Source organism: Mobula hypostoma, chromosome Y, assembly GCF_963921235.1.
Source record: "Mobula hypostoma chromosome Y, sMobHyp1.1, whole genome shotgun sequence".
Classification (NCBI taxonomy): Eukaryota; Metazoa; Chordata; class Chondrichthyes; order Myliobatiformes; family Myliobatidae; genus Mobula; species Mobula hypostoma.
Genome location: NC_086130.1, coordinates 4802293 through 4818334, shown reverse-complemented (window position 1 = coordinate 4818334; position 16042 = coordinate 4802293). Strand labels below are relative to the sequence as shown.

At 41.0% G+C, this 16042-nt stretch overlaps 1 protein-coding gene across 1 annotated transcript in view; it reads right to left on the bottom strand.

Annotated features, from left to right (window-relative positions):
* Nucleotides 1-16042, bottom strand: part of LOC134341076 (cell division cycle protein 27 homolog) — a 272971-nt gene that overhangs the window by 9527 nt on the left and 247402 nt on the right. Inside the window, exons 16-17 of the mRNA XM_063038824.1 lie at nucleotides 12231-12359; nucleotides 12064-12138 (exon numbers count right to left, since the gene is read on the bottom strand). Of these exons, the coding sequence (XP_062894894.1) occupies nucleotides 12064-12138; nucleotides 12231-12359 (204 nt within the window). The remainder of the gene's footprint in view (nucleotides 1-12063; nucleotides 12139-12230; nucleotides 12360-16042) is intronic.

Sequence of the window (16042 nt, the reverse complement as noted above, 5' to 3'; positions counted from 1 at the left end):
GGAATGGGGAAATACATACAAATCAAATACAAATTCAACTTTTCTACTCCAAAAGAAAGTCATATGAATTGTAAATAAGACAAATTGCTATGAGCCAACCAATCCACTATTTATTCAACTAAACACTTTAAAATTCAGAGCTTTTGTAGATTTTAAAATAATACAAATTATGTATAAAGTAAAAAATGGACAGCTACCACAAAGTATCCAAAGGTTGTTTAAAATGAGAGAAAGTCAACATGATTTGAGAGGAACATGTATATTTCAAAAACAAAGGATAAGAACAAATGTAAAAAATCATTGTATTTCAGTCAGAGGGGTGAATCTATGGAACAGTTTAGTGAGAATTTCAAAACGTGCACCACACTTAACAAGTTTAAAAAATTATTTAAAAATTTAATGAACCAATATAAAATACATGATTTAAAATGAATGGGAGTAATGTAAATAAAAGATGTTTGGAGTTGAAATTTGTGTTAAAAGATTATGAAGTTTTTTGTTTTTGATGTGATGATTGACGCCAAATATGTTGTTGTATAAGTAAGAGGGGTAACTGTAATAAGCTGCAGCTTTAGCCTGCACCATTTTGCTCTGTTTTAAAGAATATCTATGTTTTTTGTTGTAATTTTGTCCTATGAAACCATCATTATGAAATCATCATTGAAAATGATGCTTTTTGTTATGTCTGTACTGACCAAAATAAATTTCATTCATTCATTCATTCAGTAGGCAGCCCTTTCAGTGAGTGATCGTGACCTGGGAAGTTTCAAAGTACATATGGAAACGCATCAGGATAGTCCTGAAATTAGATATCTGAATTTGGGAAATTCAGATTCAGATGTCAACATCTTTAGACAACATCTGCAAATGTAAACAAGAAACAGAGACTTGCAGATATATCTACTTGTACGATGAGGGTGTCTTTTAAAAGTGCTTCACATTGTTTTATAAATGTCTGTTAAGTCTCCCCTGAGCCTCCACTCAGTTTATCCAAACTCTCCAAGCCTCCCCTGATAAGCCTTCTCTGCACCTTCCCTGAAGACTCCACATCTTTCCTGTACACAAAATGTGACTTAATCTGAGTTTCATAATGCTGTAACACAATTTGCTGGCTCTTGAAGTCAATGCCTCGACTGATGGTTGTAGTTTTGTCACACTTTTGTTTTCCCAACCTGCAACATCTAATGATGAAGTGCTAATATTCTGCTTATGAGGAAGTTCTTTTCCGTGATCCTGACTGCAGTTTATATACTGCCAAAGGCAGATGTTAAGCAAGCACAAAATTAGCAAACAAGAAATAGCCTACTCCAATGCCTTTCAATTCATTGCTGGGGTCATCAATCAGGTTTGATTGAAGACATTTTTGCCCAACAATCATTAACATATCATCTAGGCCACCGGGGGTCCCAATACTCTTGACCATTGCCACATTAGCAACAGAATACCTATATTCCTTCCCTAGTCTGCATTTTAGGAAATCTGATCATCTGACTGCCCTCCTCCTACCTGCATATACCTGCATACAAGCAAAAGGTAAAGAGAAAGACACCAGAGGTAAGGATAATGCTGAGGTGATCATGCGAGGCATGGAATTCTGTATTACTTCAAGTCATAGTCTGGGCCATCAAGGACTCATCAGAGGCTCTTAACATAACACAGAATACGGTCTTCATAAAGTCCGTAACAGAGAGGTGTGTCCCCACAAAACCAATCAACGTCTTCCTCAGCCAGAAGCCCCGGATAACCATAATTTGCTGAGGGCTAGATCGGTGGTTTTGGATCTGGCATCCAAGGAGAATACAAGAGCTCCACATATGACCCTCAGAAGGCCATCTCTTATGCAAAGTGGAAAATTGAATCACTGAAGGATGCTCGTCAGCTATGGCAGGACTTAAATTCTATCATATCCTACAAAATGAAACCAAGTGACATAGGTGACAACAAAGTTTGCAGTTAAGCTCAGTACTTTTAAGTTCACTTTCACTGACAGAATATGGAGGCACCTCTCAAACTTGCACGACCCCGACAACTCTGTGATTTTAGTCTCTGAGGCTGACATGAGAACATCCTTCAGGAGGGTGATCCCAGGTGATGTACGTGGCAGAGTAGTGAAGATCTGTGCTAATCAACTAGCTGTAGTGTTTACTGATATCTTTAACCCCTCACTTCAGCAGTTTGAGTTCCCACCTGCACAAAGCTGGCTTCAATTATACCAGTGCCCAAGAAAAACATGGTAATCTGCCTTTCATCAAGTTACAATTACTGTGATGAAGTGCTTTGAAGGATTGCTAATGAAATATATCAATGGATCTGCTCTTATTTGTCTACTGTTTCAACAGGTCAAGAACAATTGCCATTTCATTGGCTCATTAGTCAATTCTGGAACATCTGGACAGCGATAATGCATTATCAGGGTTCTCTTTATTAACTACGCTCTGTATTCAACAGTAACATCCCCTCAAAACTAATTGATAAGTTTCAATACATAGACTTCAGTGCCTCCTTGTGCAATTGACTCTTAAATTTCCTCATTTGCTGACCCCAGTCAGTTTAGATTAGCATCAACATCTCCACAATCATCATCAGCAAAATGTTGTGTGCTTAAATACTTTTTATTTATGCCTGTGAGACTAAGGACAGCTCCACTGTTATAGATAAGTTTGCAAATGACATTACTGTGTTGGCTGACTCAGAGGGACAATGTATCAGCTTATTGGAGGGAGACTGAAAATCTTGTTGAATAGTGTCAGAATCAGAATCGGGTTTATTATCGCCAGCATGTAACGTGAAATTTGTTAACTTAGCAGCAGCTTATAGAAGAGAAAAATAAAATTAAAGTAATAATAATAAATAAATTAAGTACACTATATGTATATTGAATAGATTAAACAACATGCAAAAAACAAAGAAACTGCATATTCAAAAAAAGCGAGGTAGCGTCCAAGGGTTCAATGTCCATTTAGGAATTGGATGGCAGAGGGGAAGAAGCTGTTCCTGAATCGCTGAGTGTGTGCCTTCAGGCTTCTGTACCTCCTACCTGATGGTAACAGTGAGAAAAGGGCATGCCGTGGGTGCTGGAAGTCTTAATAATGGACACTGCCTTTCTGAGACACTGCACCCTGAAGATGTCCTGGCTACTTTGCAGGCTAGTGCCCAAGATGGAGCTGACTAGATTTACAACCCTCTGCAGCTTCTTTCGGTCCTGTGCAGTAGCTCCCCCCTCCATACCAGAGAGTGATGCAGCCTGTCAGAATGCTCTACAACTATATAAGATTTTGAGTGTATTTGTTGACATACCAAATCTTTTCAAACTCCTAGTGAAGTATAGCCCCATTCTTGCCTTCTTTATAGCTACATCGATATTCTGGGACCAGGTTAGATCCTCAGAGATCTTAACACTCAGGAACTTGAAGCTGCTCACTCTCTCCACTTCTGATCCCTCTATGAGGCTTGGGATGTGTTCTTTCGTCTTACACTTCCTGAAGTCCACAATCAATTCCTTTGTCTTACTGACATTGAGTGCCAGGTTGTTGCTGTGACGCCATTCCACGAGTCGGTATATCTCACTCCTGTACACCGTCTCGTCACCACCTGAGATTCTACCAAGAATGATTGTGTCATCAGCACATATATAGATGGTATTTGAGCCATGCCTAGCCACATAGTGATGGGTATAGAAAGAGTAGAGCAGTGTGCTAAGCACACACATCTGAGGTGCGCCAGTGTTGTTTGTCGGCAATGAGGAGATGTTATCACCAATCTGCACAGATCATGGTCTTCTGGTTAAGAAGTCGAGGATCCAATTGCAGAGGGAGGTACAGAGGCACAGGTTCTGCAACTTCTCAATCAGGATTGTGGGAACGATGGTATTAAATGCTGAGCTACAGTCATAAACATAGAACATAGAAAACCTACAGCACAATACAGGCCCGTCAGCCGACAAAGCTGTGTCAAACATGTATTTACCTCATGAAATTACCTCGGGTTACCCATAGCCCTCTATTTTTCTAAGCTCCATGTACCTATCCAGGAGTCTCTTAAAAGACTCTATTGTATCTGCTCCAGCACCGTCGCCAGCAGCCCATTCCATGCACTCACCACTCTCTGCGTAAAAAACTTACCTGACATCTCCTCTCTACTACTTAAGCACCTTAAAATTGTGTCTTCTCATGTTAACCATTTCATCTCTGGGAAAAGCCTCTGACTATCCACACGATCAATGCCTCTCATCATCTTATATACCTCTGTCAGGTCACCTCTCATCCTCTGTCGCTCCGAGGAGAAAAGGCCGAGTTCACTCAACCTTTTCTGTGTAGGAACGATGATGGATGTTTTGAAGCAAGAGGGCACTCCACACTGGGAGAGGGAAAGATCAAAAATGTCTGTAAACACACTTGCCAGTTGTGCTGCGCACATCCTGGGTACCCACCCTGGGATGCCGTCTAGTCCCGCAGCCTTGTGACTGTCCATTTGTTGGAAACACCTGCGTCCTTCAGACTCAGAGATGAACAAGGAGCATCGGTGGCTCTCCTCGGGGGCTCAGTGCTGGCGACATCAAACGCAGTGTAAAAAAGATATGGCTCGTCTGGGAGAGAGGCAGTGATGTTGGCAGCACCACGGTGCTTAGCTTTGAAGTCTGCAACGCCATAAGCTATGTGTGTTGTAGGTGGAGAGATGTGTCTGGAGTTAGGAGTTGGAGAAGAATGATGTATGAACTTGCTGCTTCTATGGGTGTGGACAAAAATACTGATGGCAGCGAAAAGGCTGCTACTTTCGACAGTTGTGAACTTTAATACCAATTTCTTTTGGCGACTGGTTCATTTCCTGGGGGTCAGATAGAAATTTTGAGTAGATCATGCCTTACGAGACAGATTGAAAATGTGACTAAACACACCTATGGAGGAAGAGCAGTAGATGTAGTGTATATGGATTGCAGCAAGGCATTCGATAAGGTACCCCATGCAAGGCTTATTGAGAAAGTAAGGGGACATGGGATCCAAGGGGACATTGCTTTGTGGATCCAGAACTGGCTTGTCCACAGAAGGCAAAGAGTGGTTGTAGATGGGTCATATTCTGCATGGAAGCTGGTGTGCCTCAGGGATCTGTTCTGGGACCCCTACTCTTTGTGATTTTTATAAATGACCTGGATGAGGAAATGGAGGGTTAGTTTAGTACATTTGCTGATGACACAAAGCTTGAGGGTGTTGTAGATAGTGAGGAGGGCTGTCAGAGGTTACAGCAGGACATTGATAGGATGCAAAACTGGGCTGAGATGTGGCAGATGGAGTTCAACCCAGATAAGTGTGAAGTGAATTTTGGTAGGTCAAATATGAAGACAGAATATAGTATTAATGGTAAGACTCTTGGCAGTGTGGAGGATCAGAGGGATCTTGGGGTCTGAGTCCATAGGACGTTCAAAGCTGCTGTGCAGATTGACCCTGTTGTTAAGAAAGCATACGGTGCATTGGATTGAGCTTAGGAGGCAAGAGGTAATGTTGCAGCTATATAGGACCCTGGTCAGACCCCACTTGGAGTACTGTGCTCGGTTCTGGTCACCTCACAACAGGAAGGATGTGGAAGCCATAGAGAAGGGTGCGGAGGAGATTTACAAGGATGTTGCCTGGATTGGTGAGCATGCCTTATAGGCTGAGTGAACTCGGCCTTTTCTCCCTGGAGTGACGGAGGATGAGAGGTGACCCGATAGAGGTGTATAAGATGACAAAAGGCATTTATTGTGTGGATAGTCAGAGGCTTCTTCCCAGAGTTGAAATGGCTAGCACGAGAGGGCACAGTTTTAAGGTGCTTTGAAGTAGGTACAGAGGAGATGTCGGGTAAGTTTTTATGCTGAGAGTGGTGAGTGCGTGGAATGGGTTGCCAGCAACGGTGGTGGAGGCGGATACAATAGGGCCTTTTAGGAGACTTCTGGATAGGTACATGGAGCTTAGAAAAATAGAGGGCTACGGGTAACCCTAGGTAATTTCAAAGGTAAGGATATGTTTGGCACAGCTTTGTGGACTGAAGGGCCTGTTTTCTATGTCTATTCTCATAAGGCATGCTCACCAATCCAAGCAACATCCTTGCAAATCTCCACTGCACCCTTTCTATGGTTTCCACATCCTTCCTGTAGTGAGGTGACCAGAACTGAGCACAGTACTCCAAGTGGGGTCTGACCAGGGTCCTATATAGCTGTAATCGATGAACAGCATCCTGACATAGATGTTTGTGTTATCCAGCTGGTCTAAAGCCTTGTGGAGAGCCACTGAGATTGTGTCTGCCATTGTCCTCAACAACCTTTTACTAGACCAAAGAGATTATTACTGAATACAGGAGGAAGAGAGCAGAAGTCCATGAGCCAGTCCTCATTAGGGAATCAGAGTTACATTCAGCGTTAACATTCTAGAAGATCAGACGTGGATCTAAACATAAGTGCCATTACAAAAAAGTCATGGCAATGCCTCTTAGAAGTTTGTGAAGATTTGGCATGTCATCTAAAACTTTGGAAAACGTTTATAGTTGTGTAGTGAACAGTATACTGCATGATGCATCATGCTTGGCTTGGAAATGCAAATACCAAGAACTGAAAAGTCTTCCAAAAGCCCGTTTTAGGCAAAGCTTCCTCCATAACTGAAGCACATCTACAAGGAATGCTGCCACAAGAAAGCAGCATCTATTATCAAGGACACCCACCATCCAGGCTATGCTCTCATCTTGCTGCTGTCATCAGGAGCCTCAGATCCCACACCACCAATCAGTCAATCAATAAATATCAAGAACATGAGTTGAAAGTGAGTTTATAAATTGTGGGAATATTTTGATGATATGGTAAGTGAGGTTGACTGGAGTTATCCCCTGTGGTTCAAGTGCCTGAAGGTTTAGAGGTAATTGTGTGTATTTTAATTTTCCTTTTTCTATCTGCGTGCTTTCTTTCCTTTTGAGTTTCGTTATTTGTCCATTTTGTGTGTGAAAGTTTTTCATTGATTCTGTTGTGTATCTCTGAGATTACTATGAATGCCTGGAAAAAATTTAATCATCGTGTTGCATATGGTGACATACAGCATATCTACTTTGATAATAAATTTACTTTGAACTTTTTCTTTACTGTTCTATCAACTTTGCAGCCAGTTTTAGGGAATCATGAATTTGTACCCTACCATCACTATGTTCAACACTGTTAAGGATCCTCCCCTTAGCTATGTGTAGGATCTTCCTAAGTATAATCTTCTCCACAATCTCCATCAGCACTAGTGCACCACAAGGCTATGTGCTTAGCTCCCTGCTTTGCACACTTATGACTGTGTGGATTAGCACAACACCAACACTTTTGACACCACTGTCATAGGCCAAAGCAAAGGTGGAGACATATGAGCATATAGGAGGGAGATTTAAAATATTACTTGATGTCAGTAAGACCAAGAAGCTGATTAGAGTTGTATGAAGTTTTTTGATCTTAAAGTTTCTTTGAACTTTGAACTTTGGTTGCAGTCATGGTCGAAAAGAGGCAGATGAAATTTAATCCAGACAAGTGTGAGATCTTGTACATCAAAGTTCAAAGTAAATTTATTATCAAAGTACATATGTCACGATATATAACACTGAATTCATTTTCTTGTGGGCATACACAATAATGGAATCAATGAAAGACTGCAGTAAGTTGATGTTCAATAAACTGCAAAATGAAAATAAACAAAAAATATTAATAAATAAATAACAACTATCGAGAACCTCAACTGAAGAGTCCTTGAAGGTGAGTTCACAGGTTGTTTGAACATTTCAATGTAGGGACAAGTGAATGGTTATATAATCATATATATATATACAAATATATAACCATATAACAATTACAACACGTAAACAGGCCATCTCGGCCCTTCTAGTCCGTGCTAAACTCTTACTCTTACCTAGTCCCACCGACCTGCACTCAGCCCATAACTCTCCATTCCTTTCCTGTCCATATATCTACGACAACATCGAACCTACCTCAACCACTTCTCTTGGAAGCTCGTACCACACAGCTACCACTCTCTGAGTAAAGAAGTTCCCCATAATGTTACCCCTAAACTTTTGCCCTTTAACTCTCAACTTATGTCCTCTTGTTTGAATCTCCCCCATTCTCAATGGAAAAAGCCTACCCATATCAACTCTATCAATCCCCCTCATAATTTTAAACACCTCTATCAAGTCCCCCCTCAACCTTCTACGCTCCAAAGAATAAAGACCTAACTTATTCAACCTTTCTGTGTAACTTAGGAGTTGAAACCCAGGCAACATTTTAGTAAATCTCCTCTGTACTCTCTCAAATTTATTGACATCTTTCCTATAATTCGGTGACCAGAAATTGTACACAATACTCTAGATTTGGCCTTACCTTACACAATTTCAACATTACATCCCAACTCCTACACTCAATGCTCCGATTTATAAAGGCTAGCATACCAAAAGCTTTCTTCACCACCCTATCCACATGGAGATTCCACCTTCAGGGAATTATGCACCATTATCCCTAGATCCCTCTGTTCTACTGCATTCTTCAATGCCCTACTATTTACCATGTATGTCCTATTTTGATTAGTCCTACCAAAATGTAGGACCTCACATTTATCAGCATTAAACTACACCTGCCATCTTTCAGCCACTCTTCTAAGTGGTCTAAATTTCTCTGCAAGCTTTGAAAACCTATTTCATTATCCACAACTCCACCTATCTTAGTATCATCTGCATACTTACTAATCCAATTTACCACCCTATCATCAAGATCATTAACATATATGACAAACAACATTGGACTCAGTACAGATCCCTGAGGCACACCACTAGACACTATCCTCCAATCTGACACACAGTTATCCACCACTGTTCTCTGGCGTCTCCCATCTAGCCACTGCTGAATCTATTTTACCACTTCGATATTAATGCCTAATGATTGAACCTTCCTAACTAACCTTCCGTGTGGAAACTTGTCAAAGGGCTTACTGAAGTCCATATAGACAATATCCACCACTTTACTCTCGTCAACTTTCCTAATAACCACATCAAAAAATTCAATAAGATTTGTCAAACATGCCCTTCTACACACAAATCCATGTTGACTGTTCCTAATCAGACCCTGTCTATCCAGATAAATATATATACCATCTCTAAGAATATTTTCCATCAATTTACCCACCACTGACGTCAAACTCACAGGCCGATAATTGCTACATTTACTCTTAGAACCCTTTTTAAACAATGGAACAACATGAGCAATACGCCAATCCTCCAGCACCATCCCCGTTTCTAATGACACTTGAAATATTTCTATCAGAGCCCCTGCTATTTCCACACTAAATTCCCTCAAGGTTCTAAGGAATATCCCGTCCGAACCCGAAGACTTATCCACTTTTATATTCCTTAAAAGCGCCAATATTTCCTCTTCTTTAATCATCATACATTCCATAACTACCCTTCTTGTTTCCTTTACCTTGCATAACTCAATATCCTTCTCCTTTGGCAATATCCTTGCCAAAGCAGCGCCGTATCTGCTTTTAGCTTTTCTAATTTCTTTCTTAAGATTGATTTTACATTCTTGATATTCCTCAAGCACCTTATTTACTCCAAGCTGCCTACATCTATTGTAGATCCCTCTCTTCTTCTGAACCAAGTTTCCAATATCCCTTGAAAACCATGGCTCTCTCAAACTTTTAACCTTTCCTTTCAACCTAACAGCAACATAAAGATCCTGTACCTCCAAAATTTCACCTTTAAGTGACCTCTATTTCTTTATTACATCCTTCCCATAAAACAAATTGTCCCAATCCATTCCTTTCACATCTCCTCAAAGTTAGCCTTTCTCCAATCAAAAATCTCAACGTTGGGTCCAGTCCTATCCTTCTATATACTTACATTGAAACTAATGGTATTGTGATCACTGGATCCGAAGTGCTCCCCAAAACATACTTCTGTCACCTGACATGTCTCATTCCCTAAGTGGAGATCCAACACTGCCCCTTCTCCAGTTGGTAACTCTATGTATTGCTGCAAAAAACTATTTTGCACACATTTTACAAACTCCAAACCATCCAGCCCTTTTACAGAATGGGCTTCCCAGTCTATGTGTGGAAAATCAAAATCTCCCACAATTACAACCTTGTGGTTACTACAAGTATCTGCTATCTCCTTACAAATTTGCTCGTGCAATTCTCGGTCCCCATTAGGTGGTGCATAATGCACCCCTATAAGCGTCAATATACCTTTCCCATTCCTCAATTCCATCCAAGTAGCCTCCCTAGACGAGTCCACTAATCTATCCTGCCAGAGCACCACTGTATATATTTTCTCTGACAAGCAATGCAACACTTCTCCCTCTTACTCCTCCTATTCTATCACACCTGAAGCAACGAAATCCTGGAATATTTAGTTGCCAGTCACACCCCTCCTGCAACCATCTTTCACTAATAGCTACAACATCATATTTCCAGGTTTCAATCTATGCTCTAAGCTCATCCATCTTTCTTACAATGCTCCTGGCATTAAAATAGATGCATTTAAGAAACTCTCCATCTCTTATTCTCTGTTTGTCCTTAATGGAGCAAACAACTTTGTTATCTTTTTCTTCCTTCTCCCCTACATCTCCTGATCTCTGTCCCCTGCCTATCCTCCCTCACACACCGTCTACAAGCTTTCTCTATTTGTGAACTAACCTCCTCTCTTAGTCTCTTCAATTTGATTCCCACCCCCCAACCATTCTAGTTTAAAGTCTCCTCAGTAGCCTTCGCAAATCTCCCCAACAGGATATTGGTCCCCCTAGGATTCAAGTGCAACCCGTCCTTTTCGTACAGGTCAGACCTGCGCCAAAAGGGGTCCCAATGATCCAAAAACTTGAATCCCTGCCCCCTGCTCCAATTCCTCAGCCACGCATTTATCCTGCACCTTATTGCATTCCTACTCTCACTGTTGCGTGGCACAGGCAGTAATCTCGAGATTACTACCTTTGCAGTCCTTCTTTCCAACTCCCTTCCTAACTCCCTATATTCTCCTTTCAGGACCTCTTCCCTTTTCCTACCTATGTCATTGGTACCTATATGTACCACGACCTCTGGCAACTCTCCCTCCCACTTCAGGATATCTTGGACATGATCGGAAACATCCCGGACCCTGGCACCAGGGAGGCAACTACCATCCGGGTCTCCTGACTGCGTCCACAGAATCACCTATCTGACCCCCTATCGAGTCCCCTATTACTACTGCCCTCCTCTTACTTTCCCTACCCTTCTGAGCTACAGGGCTGGGACTCTGTGCCAGAGGCTCGGCCACTGTTTCTTCCCCCAGGTAAGCTGTCCCCGCAACAGTACTCAAACAGGAGTACTTATTGTCAAGGGGCACAGTCACTGGGGTACTCTCTAGTACCTGACACTTCCCCTTCCCCCTCCTAACCGTGACCCTCTTGTCTGCCTCCTGTGGCCCCGGTGTGACCACCTGCCTGTAACTCCTCTCTGTCAACTCCTCACTCTCCCTGACCAAACGAAGGTCATCGAGCTGCAGCAATGTTATGGCAATCTACCTTTTGAATGGAGTCTTAACTCAAAACATTGACTTATATCTTTTGCAGCATAGATGCTGTGTTTGACCAGAGTTCTGATTTGTTCCAGAAGGGTGACATTACCAGGTTGACAGAAAAGAAGAGGGTGTACAACTGGAGGCCTAATGTTCAACTATATGTAGAAGGAAGAATACAAAACTTCGGTTATTATTTAATCTATTTCAGAGTTCTTGACAGCTAAACCAGCAGTATGTAGGGCTGTTGCTGGCTACTTTTGGTTGCTGTAATCTTCATGAGATCAAAAGCAGTACAATTATTTCAAGATGATTGCTTTGCAATTCCACTGTTTGAGTTTTCATCAAACCCTCAATCTTATATCGTAGGCAATATCCAAAGTCTAAATGTTAATCTAAGACATTGCAACAATAGCAGATACTACATCAAGGCTTATAGAAATTGTTTCTTAAATTATTAACATCATGGATATTGATTTTCTGAAATAAAACTGTGAAGTGCTTCTGAAAATGGGGGAATATCAAATCTCTTACCTTTCCTATTAGGAAGTAAACAAGTGACTCTTTGGGAACTATTTGCTTCAATTCTTCAAGCTCCTGCAAAGCGGCCTAATGACAACAGGAGTAGACATCACTGGATGTTAAAATCATGACTATACATAGCTATGAGTGCATTGTATTACACCAACAAGCACATTTACCTTGTATTTTTCATTGGCAAACAAAATGGAGGCTCGGTGGAATTTGCATAGGGGATTTTTTGGATCTATGCTTATGGCTTTATTTAGTGTTTCGAGTGCACTTGTAGACCTCTTTAAAGCATGCTGGACCTGGAAAATAAATGAGCATCAGTTAGATTTGTAGTACAAAGCAGAAAGAAAAAATTGGATTTAGAATTTCTTATTTATTGGAGATACAGCAGAATCTTGACTTTTCTCTGTTTAGAAAATAGTCTACACTTTTATTCCTTCTACCAAGGTGCATGACCATACCTTCATGACACTGTATTCCATCTGCTACTTCTTTGCTCATTCTCTTAATCTGTCAAAATCCTTCCGCATCTTCTCTACTTTGTCAAAATCACCTGTTCCTCCACTTATATTCATAAGTCTTTAGACTTTGCAACAAAGGCATCAATTCCATCATCCAAATCACTGATGTACAATGTAAAAAGAAGTGATTCAACCAGAAATCAGAACATACTATTCACTGGCAGCCAATCAGAAAAGACTCACTTTATTCCCACTCTTTGCTTCCTGCCAATTGACCAATGCTCTATCCTTGCTAGAATCTTTTCTGTAATTCACTGGGCTCTTAACCTGCTAAGCCACCTCATATGCGGCATCTTGTCAAAAGCCTTCTGAAAATCCAATTATATAACATCAATTGATTCACCTTTGTCTATCCTGCTTCTCATTTCCTCAAAGAATTCCAACAGATCTGTCATTCATGATTTTCTCTTAAGAAAATCTTGCTGACTTTGGTCTAGTCATTTGCTTCCAAATACCCTGAAATAATTGACTCCAACATCTTCCCAACCACTGAAGTCAGGCTAACTGACTTAGAAATTCCTTTCTTCTGGCTCCCTCCCTTCTTGAAGAGAGGAGTGACATTGGCAACTTTCTAGTCAGGCTAAATGGCTTGCAATTTCCTTTGTAGAGTTATTGCATCATAGAAAAGTACAGACAGAAACAGGCCCTTCAGTCCAACTAGTCCATGCAGACCCCTTAGAAAAACTTGCTGACTTTGGTTTAGTCATCATTTGCCTCCAAGTCACTGACAGCTCCCAAATGATCTGCACCAGAACCACTGCTTTCTGTATCCATACAATCAACCTACCCAAACTTCTTAAACTGTTGTTGTGGACACTGTGGCCATCTCTGAAACTTAGCTAAAGGATGGCTGCCACTGGGAGCTGAACTTCCAAAGACATATGGTGTATCAGAGAGATTCGTTAGTAGGCAAAGGGGGTGGTGTGGCCCTGTGTTAAAGAAATAATATTAAATCATTAGAAAGGGTGGACATAGGATTGGAAAATGTAAAGTCTCTGTGGGTTGAGTTAAGAAATGACTAATGGCAGTTATATACAGGACTCCAATCAGCAGCCGGGATGTGGATTACAAATTACAGCAGGAGATAGAAAAAACAAGTCAGAACGGCAATGTCATGGAAATTAACCCAGAAGATTAAAATGTATAGGACTCGCAGCTAATTGGCCATTTGGATTCAGAAATGCACATAGGAGACTTAGGGTAGAGGCTGAAAGTAATTATTTAATTGGAGGTCAGTAATTAGTGGAGTTCTGCAGTGATCTGTGCTGAGACCTCTGCTGTTTGTGGTGTTTATAAATTTGTGGACTAATAACGAGATTGGTAGAATTGTGGATATTGTAGAAGACTGACAATGAATACAGCATGATATACGTTCGTAGATCAGTTGCAGATATGGGCTGAGAAATGGAAGATGTAGTTTAACCCAGACAAATATGGGGCATTGCAGTTCAGTACTGCTACTACAAGGAGACTTACACTGTTAAAGGAAAGGTCAATAAGTGGTTAAGAAGGTTTGGATTTATTATTTGAGCATTGAGTTCCAAAGTTAGGAGGTTATGTTTAAACTTTATAAAACCCTAGTTAGGCCATACCTGGAGTTTTGTCATCCAGACAAAAGGAAGTATATTGAGGCTTTGGAGAGGATGCAGAAGAGGTTCACCAGGATGCTGCCTTGCTTAGAGCACATGTGCTATCATGAGAGGCTAAATAAACTAGGATTGTTTTCTCTGGAATGCTGGAGACTGAGGGGAGTTCTGATAGTTTATAAAATTATTTGAGTCATAGATAGAGCAGCCAGAGAGTATCTATTTCCCACAGATGAAATGCCAGTGCCCATTGAAGGTGAAAATGGGGTAGGTTCAAGGGGAATGTGAGAGATTTTTTTTACTTGGAGAGTCATAGATGCGGGGAATACTGTGCCTGCTAATATGGTAGAGGCAAATACATTAGTGGCTTTTAAGAGACGTCTGAATAGGCATATGGATGTAAGGAGGTGGAGGGATATTGACATTATATAGATAGGAAGGATTAATGTTCAGTTGTTTTTGATTTGCTTTTTAGCTGGTTCAGCACAGCATTATGGGCCTGTTGCTATGCTGTATTTTAGATTCTGTGTTCTTTGAGGAGGGGTGGGATTGCTAGTCAGACAAAGTGCTCAGATAGCATTATTGAAGAACTTGTCTAGTGAGGCATTATGGGTGGAACTGAGGATTAAGAAAGGCATGACCATAATTATAGGGCTCTATCACAGACCATCCGACAGTCTGAGGGATTTAGAGGAACAAATTTGTAGACAGATCACTGACTGTTGGAAGAAACATAAGGTTGTTGTAGTTGGCACATATTGACTGGCACTCCCAACCTGTAAAAGGGCTAGATGGGATAGATTGTCAAATGTGTTCGGGAAAGTGTAATCAGTAGAAAGAAGTCCCAGTGACAGAGTGTGAAATACTTGATCTGCTATTAGGGAATGAGACAGAGCAGGTGACAAGAGTTTGTGTAGAGGAACACTTTGCATCCAGTGATTGTAATGCCATTAGTTTTAAATAAATATGGAAAATGGTAGGTCTGATCTTTGATTTGAGATTCTAAATTGGAGATGGGCCAATTTTGACGGTATCAGAAAGAATCTGGCAAGTGTTGTTTAGGACAGTTTTTTTTTCTGGCAAAGCTGAACTTGGAAAGTGGGAGGCCTTCAAAAGTGAATTTTTGAGAGTACAGAGCTTGTTTGTGCCTGTCAGAATAAAAGGTAAAGGTTCTATAAACATCAATTTTCGATAAATAATAAGGCCCTGGTTAAGTAAAAAGGAGGTGCATAGCAGATATAGGCAGGTAGGAACAAATGAGGTGCGTATGAAGTATAAGAAATGCAAGAGAACGCTTAAGAAATAAATCAGGAGGGCTAAAAAATAAGGCATGCAGTTGGCCTAGCAGACAAGGTGAAGGAATTTTACAGATATGTTAAGAACAACAGTTTTAAGGTGCTTGGAAGTAGGTACACAGGAGATGTCAGGGATAAGTTTTTTACACAGAGCGTTGAGTGCATGGAATGGGCTGCTGGTGGTGGAGGCAGATACAATAGGGTCTTTTAATTGGAGAATTTAACATGAAAATTGATTGGGAAAACCAGTCCAGTACTGGACCACGAGAGAGAGAATTTGTAGGATGTCTAAAGGATGGCTTTTTAGAACAGCTTGTTACTGAACCTACTAGGGGATCGGCTGTGCTGGATAGGGTGTTGTGCAATGATTCGGAGGTGATAAGAGAGCTTAAAGTTAACGCACCCTTAGGGATCATAGTACGATCGTGTTCACTTTGAAATTTTAGAAAGAGAAACTAAATTCCAATGTGTCGGTATTTCAGTGGAATAAATGAAATTGCAATGGCTTGAGAGGGGAACTGGCCAAAGTTGACTGGAAAGGGACACTAACAGGAAGGACAGCAGAGCAGCAATGGCTGGA